Below are 10,004 nucleotides of genomic sequence, written 5' to 3'. Positions count from 1 at the left end.
ACTCTGTCACCCAGGCTGGAGTGCCGTGATGCTGCAACCTCTGCCTTCCAGGTTTAAGCGATTCTAGTGCTTCAGCCTCCAGGTAGCTGGGATACAGGCTTGCACCACCACGTGTGGCTAATTTTTGTATTGTTTAGTAGAGACGGGGTTTTACCATGTTGGGGAGGCTGGTCTGGAACTCCTGGCCTCAAATGATCTGCACACCTCAGCCTCCCAAAATGTTGGGGTTACAGGCATGAGCCACTGTGCCTGGCTGGAAGTACCTAGCTTTTAATGACCTCTTTCTTCTTGAATAAGAGGCAGTTCATTTGGTTGAGTAAGGATGAAAGTTAATGGCCTTCTAAACATACACCCAACCAAGTTGTATTACATAATTGTAAACACTGAGTCAACCTACTAAAATAAGTAATGCAAAGTGTCTTTGAATGGACATCAAAGGTAAAAAGCTATAGCTGTGTCTCTGGAAAGAGTCTTACAGGATACTGAAGGAACACTTTCTATTCCATTACCATGTCTGAAAACAGTTAAGTTTTATAACCACCTTACACTTTTATTTATCCTCTTTCTATACAGAAACCAAAATCCTCTTTGTATATAGTACTCATGATCAGGATTTGCAAAATGATTTCCTCTAAGTCTTTTATGGCCAAAGAGAGAGAAGGCAGAGAAAGGAGAATGAATATGGATATGTGTATCTAAATTCCCTTTAGCCAAAGACTACTGGGAACACACATGTAGTTGAACAAGGTGGGTTTATTACTTGTTGCAGTGAGGAAGAACACACCTTATAAGATACCATGTGGTGTCTTAGTAAGAGGGTATTAGAACCTATCATAGAATTTGGGCTCTGGCTGGGGAATATTAGGGAGGATCTAAGGACACGGGGGCTCGCTCTGTCTTGGATGCTGTCAGAAGGCAGGACAATCCTATGAATGGATATCTCTACAAATCTTATAGGAAGGGCAGACTAGATTGAGGAAAAAGCTATGGTGGTAAAGAAATGACGGTCACTCACTCAGTGCAAGAGGGGGATGTTTGGTGTTGTGGATTGCACCGTGACCTTGTTTTTGTGTCACTTTATCATAAAGTTTTAGAGTGACTTCGTATGATATAGTCTGTGAGCTTATGTCCAACAGAAGAACAAAATGGCTTGGTTCTGAGTGACAGATCAGCTTGGAATAATATTGAAGTGTAGCTATGAAAGTCAGCTCAGCTCTGGGACTGCTTTGTCTACTTATGAAAAAATACATATGCATGGTCCTAGTTGAACTCTAATTTATATTTTGTTAATTTTTTGATTTCAATAGCTTTTGGGGTACAAGTGGTTTATAGTTACATGGGTGAATTGCCTAGTGGTGAAGTCTGAGATTTTAGTACATCTGTCACTTTGTTTTGGTAAGTGCAGTTTTAACATACATTGGCAAGAGTTTAACAAATTCTCTCATTCTGTGGGGTTTTTTCTTTTCTTTTGGCAGAGTCTCATTGTTGTCACCCAGGCTGGAGTGCAGTGGCATGGTCTAGGCTCACTGCAGTCTTTGCCTCCTGGGTTCAAGTGATTTTCCTGCCTCAGCCTACCAAGTAGCTGGGATTACAGGCGCCTGCCACCATGCCTGGCTAATTTTTATATTTTTAGCAGAGATGGAGTTTCACCATGCTGGCCAGGCTGGTGCCGAACTCCTGACCTCAGGTGAGCCACCTCCCTCGGCTCCCCAAAGTGCTGGGATTAGAGGCATAAGCCACTGCCCCTGGCCTCTCACACTGTTATGTTTTATTGGTACATTAAGGTTTAATACTTTAGGATGCAGGATGTACTTTTTCAGCTATGTCCTTGTGAGAATGGAAGAAAGGGGAGACCTACAAGTTGGCAAAGGAGTCACAAATCTTAAACAAGAATCCGTACAGTAACAAGAATCTGTGTAGGGGAAGGCCGATCGCTTCTAATCAGTCTTGGAGGTGCATAGTATCTAACCAAGAATGATTATTGATTTCTTTTTAATAGAGACTGGGTCTCACTGTGTTGCCCAGGCTGGGCTTGAACTCCTGGCCACAAGGGATCCTCCCTCTTCGACCTCTCGAAGTGCTGGGGTTACAGGCATGGGCCATTGCACTCAACCTGATGGATTAACATCAAGAGTTGTAACTAACTGCCCAGGGAACCAACATCTTAAGTTCTTTTGTCAGCATATTCTCTCCTTGTAGGCAAATCTATATGAGACACAGTTACAATCTGCAGATTGATTTGGATGGGGACATTACAAGACAAGCTAGCTTGGGTATCTTGATGGCTGTTGTCGTCAAGGTATATGACATCTACACTTTAGGGATTTGTGTGGCCAGTACACAGAAACACAGGTCTGACCCTAAAACCATGTGCTGAACCTATGTGCTGTAATGTTGAATGCCAAGATTACTAACGTGGGTTTCATACCATATCAGCACCTAGCATGAGAACTTGTGCATAGTAGGCACTCGGTGCACATTGTGACGAGTTGTCTAAGCTTAAAGGACATAGAGCCATGGGTGCAGGGAAGAGGGTGAGGCTATTGAACTGTTATTTGTGTCTGCCATGGGTGTAGAGAGCCCTGTCTTGTAGGCATTTGCCAACCTTGTAGGCATTTGCCAGCCTGGCTCAAAACTTTAATACACGTTTATGGTGGAACTAGTCTGCAAGTTTGGTTTGTTTGCTTTATAGGGACAGGGTCTTGCTCTGTTGCCCAGGCTGGAGTGCAGTAGTGAGATTATATCTCTCTGTAGCCTTGAACTCCTGAGCTCAAGTGATCCTCCTGTCTCAGCCTCCTAAGTAGCTAGGACTACAGATGTGTGCCACCATGTCCTGCTAATTTTTGTATTTTTAGTAGAAACAGGATTTTGCTATGTTGCTCAGGCCTGTCCTGAACTCCTGGCCTCAAGCAGTCCTCTTGCCTTGGCTTTCCAAAGTGCTGAGATTACAGGCATGAGGTACCATGCCAAGCCTACAAATTTTTAATGGAAACATTATGAAGGGAAGAAGGGAGAATGGGAAGGAATTAAAATTTATCTGTAATTGCACAAGAGCAAATTAAGGAGCTTCCTTTACCTACTTCATTCTGACATTCGGAACCTGTATAACGAAACAAAATGCGGAGAAATTTAAGAAGCAGCTCTCCTTGTGGATATGTCAATTGTGTAGAGACAGGTTGACCAAGGAAATCTGCTATATGAAATTTGCTCTTTTGTTTCTTTTTTCATTGTTACTCTTATATGGGGATAGGCTTTCCCCCAGCAGACTTACTACTTATCCCTGCCCTTTTTTTAAAAAAATTACCTTCTTTTGCTAATATTCTTTTTTCTCTTCCATCTTATATTTTGAATCAGAATATAGACTTAAAGTTTTATGATAGGTAAAAATAGTAAGAGCTTTTTGATGTGAGAGTTGCTTTCTCTATGAGGTTAAAGCAAAATTCTATTTTGCCCGTTAATACATATGTGTGGTTATAGTTAATTTTGTTAAATTGATAACTGTTTTTGAAATTATATGACATTTTCCCAGGTGATCGTACTGTGAAAAACGATTTAGATAAGCCTGTAGAGATGAAAAATCTCTAAATGGTGGTGGTTGGGCTAGATTTCACTTTACTGGTGTAGAAACAGTGTTAAAGCCTGTGATTGGTTCCCCAGTTATCTTGGGCAGTGCTCTAGTTATACCCTTAGACAGAAGACAGTGCTCCAGTTTTTAAGCCATTCTTGGGGCCAGGCACAGTGGCTTATGCCTTATAATCCCAACACTTTGGGAGGCCAGGGTGGGTGACTTGCTTGAACACAGGAGTTCAAGACCAGCCTGGCCAACATAACAAAAACGTTGTCTCTACTAAAAATACAAAAATTTAGCCAGGCATAGTGGCATGCACTTGTAATCCCAGCTACTTGGAACACTGAGGTGGGAGAATCACTTGAGTCCAGGAGGTTGAGGCTGCAATGAGCCATGATTGCGCCACTGCAGTCCAGCCTGGGCAACAGAGACCCTGTCTCAACATAAATAAATAAATAAAATAAAAATAAAATCTTCTTGTATGCCTGATCTGTTACTGAATTATTCATGTACCTTCGGAGGCTCTAACATTCTCCATTAATCAGGATTTCAAGAACATTATGATAATGGTTTAATATGGATATTAATAGGTTTTTCTCAGGAATTCCCTTTCACTATTTTGGTTACTACTGTTTTAAGTATTTATAATATTTCAGGTTCATATTAATATTATTAACAATGAGTCTGTTATACTGAATATGTGAAAAAATAATGGATTCTTTTTAGAAAAACTTTACTATAGCCCTGTTATCTTGTATGTCAAAAAGTCAAGAATGTAAAAACACTGGGTGATTCTGACTTTCCTAAAAGAAAAATTGTGGTATCTCAACATAAAATTTTTGGAAATTTTGGAATGTAAAATATCAGTAAACATTGAATTAATAAGCCACTTGGAAAATAATACAGCTCTTATGTTGTACTTAATAAAAATTAAGCAGAAGGTTTCGTGACTAATGAACACATCATTTTAACTACTTCAGGTCCTCTTCTATTTAAGTAGTTACAGAAAAGCGTTGTATATTTAAAGAATAGTTATTTTAAGTTTACATTCTGTAAGAAGAAAAGTGGCTGAGGTATATTTCTTTGAGCTGCCAGAACTCTTCCTTAATGTTTATGGTGCTTCATTAATTTAGTAAGTGACCTTGTACCTGAGTATAATTGAGTCAGCTATGTGAAAATGTTGTGATTATTCTTTGATTAGAACTGAAATCTATAATTAGAAGAAATATATTTTTATTTCCTTATATCAATATGTTGTGATATAATTATTTCTATCAGAATGAGGTTTTCTAAAACCAAATTAATAAATAGGAGGTTTTGGGAATCAGAAAGTAGTTTAGAATTCAGCTGGTTCAGCCACTTCAGTTTATTGCTGATGGTATTGAGGACCAAAGTGTGGAGAAATGAATTATCCAAGGTAACACATTTGGTCAACATATTTGGTCCAGTGCTTCTCGCCCTGTAATCCTTGCTATTCTCTCAAAACCAATCTAGACTATTTAAAAGAGAGGGAGATGGGAGAATGCCAAAGGAAAAGGGTGAACATCCCCTTTTAGTGAACCTGCTAAGGTTAAGGGTTCACTTAATGGGTCTCCAGCATCTGTTCTTTAGACCAAATCCTTCTATGGTAGAGATAATCATGCTAATAAAATCAAATTTTGCTTTTTAGGTGAGAGTTACGTGTGTGCATCCAATGAACCATTTCGTAAAGTCGATTACACCAAAAATATTAATCCGAACTGGTCTGTGAACATCAAGGGTGGGACATCCCGAGCCCTGGCTGCTGCCTCCTCTGTGAAAAGTGAAGTAAAAGAGAGTAAAGATTTCATCAAACCCAAGTTAGTGACTGTGATTCGAAGTGGAGTGAAGCCTAGAAAAGCCGTGAGGATCCTTCTGAATAAAAAGACTGCTCATTCCTTTGAACAAGTCTTAACAGATATCACCGAAGCCATTAAACTAGACTCAGGAGTCGTCAAGAGGCTCTGCACCCTGGATGGAAAGCAGGTAAGATGCTTCTAGCTGCCAGCTCTCCATCTGACTTTTAAACTCCCTGTGCCATGGTGGCTACATAGTTAACAATAGAAATTTAGTAGCCTGCTAGAAATCCTTCTAGGAGTCCTACTTGAGAAGTGTGTGTGTGTGTGTGTGTGTGTGTGTGTGTGTGTATGTGTAATGTAAAATTAATCTTTTTTTGTGAAAAATGTAAGTGACTCACAAGTGAGTATAGAAAAGTCTATCATATATTTCTTTTGGTTATTGGAAGGAAAATGTAAATTTCTGAGGGAAAAGTTTAAGTTGAGGAGACATCCTGTGTTAAATGGCATGTCGTCTATTTATGAATAAGAACTGCTGTTGATTCCTAACGTCGTTATGGACTTGGGTATCACAGGAGTCCAAATTAAAAGTATTTAACATTCTTAGAAAAGCCTTTTCTTCCCCACTTATATATAATAGGGAAAATGTATTTCAAAAGACAGTACTTTTATAGGAATATCCGTAAAAGTTTCATAGGAAGCAATGGAGGTAATTAGTCAGCATTTTTGAAAAATGAAAGATTGCACAGGAAAACGCGATTTAAATTATGGTAACAATGTATCAGGGAATCTAAGGGACAAAAAAAGTTGGCATATTGCAAGAACACATGAATAGAGTTATGTGTTGAATTTTGCTACAATCAGATTATCATTGCCAAAAAGAAGCCTGGCTTCTGAAGTGTATTTTCCCCCAAATTCCATAAAGTTAAATTGTTTATATTTACATTGTAGTAAAATTATAGTTTCCAAAATTAAATTTGCTTCTTTGTTCCGTTTTGCCTCTTCCCTGTAACATACTTAATTTATTTTGAAGTGTTTGGCTCTTGAAGTGCTGAGAATGAATAATATAAAACACTAAGCAGTGTCTTTGGGAAAAACACAATCAAATTAGTCTCAAATTTTCTAAGACCATATCTAGTTAGTACAGTGCTTACTGAAACATTAACAATTAAAAAAAAATATGTCCTAAGGATTCCAGTAGATTATGGTAAAATTAGAATGACATTTCTGATTAATTAATGAGATACATGGTGCCTCACAGCCACCTGCCCCCAAATGTGTGTGAATGATGATAGACACTTTGTACAATTTAGTGAATAGCACAGTACAACACAGGACACCTTAAGATTTACTCTGCAAGTAAGTAAAAATAAATTAGGCCAAGGAAAAAGGTATTTGACAAATCAAATAGTTGATTATTGCTGGGCATAGGGAAGACACATATAGAGACAAATATTTGAGATACCTAACCAAAGAAAAAAATCTAAACTCACCAGTTTAGGGGGAAAAGGCATATAAGCAGTAAATACAGGTGTGATTTGAAAAATTAGAGCTCAAATTTGGAAATCTCCAAATGAATGACATTCAGGGAAAATATAGGTGAAATAAAAGAAGTTGTAGTCAGGTGTGGTGGTGCACTCCTGCAGTTCCAGCTACTTGGGAGGTTGAAGTGGGAGGATCCTTTGAACCCAGGAGTTTGGGGCTGCAGTGAGCTATGATTGTGTGACTGCACTCCAGCCTGAGTGCTGGTGACAAAAAAAGACCACATCTCCTTTGAAAAAAAAAAAAAAAAAAGGAAATCGAGCATCTAAGTAAACTAATTGAAATAATAACCATTGAAATTTAAAGTTATTCACAAAATTATCCTTAAAAAGGCCCCAGACTATACATGTAAAAATGTTAACCAAAGCACATGCAACTAAAAATCAACATTTCAAAACAATGCAGTGTGATGAATAGGACTTATGCTGGTAATTAACCGATGGCTTACTATTGAGAAACTTCTTTATTCATGAGAGCTATAGGATAAAGCATAATTGCACATATTCATAATCCTAAACAGATATTGCGAAGGCATTTGATAAAATACTCCATATTCAGTTAAAGATTTAGTAATAAAAACAGGTGATTTTTAAAATTACACTGAAAAAAACGGATTTCTATCTGAAACAACAAGCCAATGTATTACAAAGTAAATAAACACTGGAAGTATTTCTGTGACAGGTCCAAGATGAGGATGCCTGATGGCGCCAGTATTCAACATTCTTCTATACATTCTTTGATTTTTATTTATAGTTTACTAGAATTTCAGTAAGAATCTAAATGAGATTTTTTTAGGAGGGGTAGATGGGGAACCTAACAAAGTGATTTTTAAAGTTAATCTGGAAGAATAGGAAAATTTTGGAAATAATGATTAATGGGCTCTGATGCTACTGGATACTAAATCATCATTCTCATATCACAACAAAAATGAATTCCAGGTGTGTTAGAAATATAGATGTCAAAATGAAACAAAAGAACTAAAAGTATGTCAATAGTTATGTTGAAATGGGAACAGATTTTCTAAGCATAAGGTAATGGGAAAATCACAAAGGGTAAGATTGAATGGACAACATAAAAATGAAAAATTTCTGGATGCCAAGCAAGGGTTTATACGCTTTAATATTGAGTGTAGTAATTTAATATGGAAAAGGCAAATGCTACAGTGAAAAAGATGAATAGAAGTCTAAACAATTTGAAAAGACAGAATTAGTGAACATTAAAAAATGTTCAGTTTCACAAAAAGGTGAATTAAAGAAGTGAGATATTTTAATATTTAAAACTGACAAAGAAAATGTTCACTGTTTTTGAATATGCAGTGAATTGGTATTCTCAAGTGGTGATGGAAGTATAAAATTCATAAACTTTATGAAAATCAATTTGTTAATGTGTATAACTATACAGATGTTCTTACTATTTGAACTAGTAAATTAGCTTTTGGAATTTATCCTAAATGACCTGACATGCAAACATAATTACACAAAAAATTTCATCCCAGAATAAAAGCAAAAAGTTGAAAGCAGTTTAAAAATCCCTAAAGTAGAAAATAGTTAAGTTATATTACCATGGAATTCATATGTACTGGCCATTTAAAATTATGATTGGAGTAATATTTAAAGACATGAGAAAATGTTAAATGGAAAAAGCAAGAAACAAATTCCATGTAATGTTTTCAATTCTTTGTACCGTTAAAGAAAAGTAGCTGCAGAAGTATTTTTTAAAGCTAATTCAGAAGGAAACAAGATTATACTTGCCATCAGAAATTGAATATTTGCTGTTCTGATATCCATTACTACTTCCTAATGTCTGCTCAAAAACAAAAACTCAAGCACTGAGAAAGAAAAGACTGATCTCAGTCAAATTTTAGAAATTCAAACACATGAGTTAATTATTTTTTCGTGTGCCAAAAAAAGATCTTTTAAGACTTTCGAGTAAAATATTTCCTTGGAAAAATTAGATTTAAGTTTTGATAAACACAACATTGGATATTGCATTTTCAGTGAACTGGGTATCCTTGAAAGCTATCATTTCCTTGATGCTGAGTCCATGTTGTACTATATAGGTGAACTTGCTAATCTTCAAAACTTCAAGTCTGTTTTTGGTTGATATAACTATAAAGATAACATGAAATCTGCAAACATTTAAATGAGCAGTGCTCATTTTGATCTTTTTATAATAAAAAAATTTCCATGGGTATGCACGCTTGATCTTGGCCAAAAGGCCAAGAAGCAATTCTACAGGTATGTAAGACTATCAGCGTTCTGAGAATTCTCAAGGAAAGGACAGCTTTCCTTAGATGAAGAGAAAGGAATGAGAAAGGAACTAAGATCTGTTGATAAGTTGTGCATGCACAAAATTGTAAACTGTCTGCCTAAATTTTGTTTTTTGCTGGTTACTTCCTACCCAGATTGGTTGTTTTCATTTAGTATTTTCCTGATCGTCAACACAAGGATAGAAATTAAATAACTTTTAGGCAATTCACCGTGAACAGTCACTGACTCCGTTGTGAACCTGTGTGAGAGTTTTAAGGGGCTGGTTATCCTTTGAGTTGGAAAGCATTCCCGATTGAAGACCTGATGATGCGTCATGTGCCAGTAGCATTTATGTGGCTAAAGCAGTGTCCCTTGAATCTTTTCTTCCCTCAAAATGGATGAACACATCTTAATGCTAGCAATGACTCCATTTACAAGGTCTGACTTGATTATTAAAACTGATTAAATTTTATGTCTGTTTATAAAATCAAATAAAATCATATTTAGGATTTTGTCCATATTCTTGGGTTTTCTTTAGTGTAGGGCAGTGATTCTCAACCAGGGACAGTTTTGTCCCTAGGGCAGGTATGGCACTGTCTGAAGTCATTTTTTGATTGTTGAAGCTGGGGTTGGGGATTCCACTGGCATGTGGTGGGTAGAAGCCGGGGATGGTGCCCATCGTCCTACGATGCGCAGGACGGCCATGACATCATCCTTTCTCGTCCACGTTATTAACAGTGCTGAGATTCAGAAATCCTGGTGTAGAGTAAGTGAGCTGATTCAAAAGAAAGTGCTGCTTGTTTGAATAAGTATTAACTTTGTTATTAGGCC

At 37.0% G+C, this 10,004-nt stretch overlaps 1 protein-coding gene across 5 annotated transcripts in view; it reads left to right on the top strand.

Moving 5' to 3' along the window:
* DCLK2 (doublecortin-like kinase 2) overlaps nucleotides 1-10,004 on the top strand; it is a 186,636-nt gene that overhangs the window by 23,618 nt on the left and 153,014 nt on the right. For all 5 annotated transcript variants that reach the window (XR_001003403.1, XM_011956610.1, XM_011956592.1 and 2 more), the window contains exon 2: nucleotides 5,238-5,572. Coding sequence is in view for 4 of the 5 variants with exons in the window: in XM_011956610.1 (XP_011812000.1) it covers nucleotides 5,238-5,572 (335 nt within the window). In the remaining variant the exon portion in view is untranslated. The remainder of the gene's footprint in view (nucleotides 1-5,237; nucleotides 5,573-10,004) is intronic.

Source organism: Colobus angolensis, unplaced genomic scaffold (genome assembly GCF_000951035.1).
Source record: "Colobus angolensis palliatus isolate OR3802 unplaced genomic scaffold, Cang.pa_1.0 Scaffold111, whole genome shotgun sequence".
Taxonomy (NCBI): domain Eukaryota; kingdom Metazoa; phylum Chordata; class Mammalia; order Primates; family Cercopithecidae; genus Colobus; species Colobus angolensis.
The sequence above is the reverse complement of the archived record's forward strand: the minus strand, read 5'-3'. Positions and strand labels throughout refer to the sequence as shown.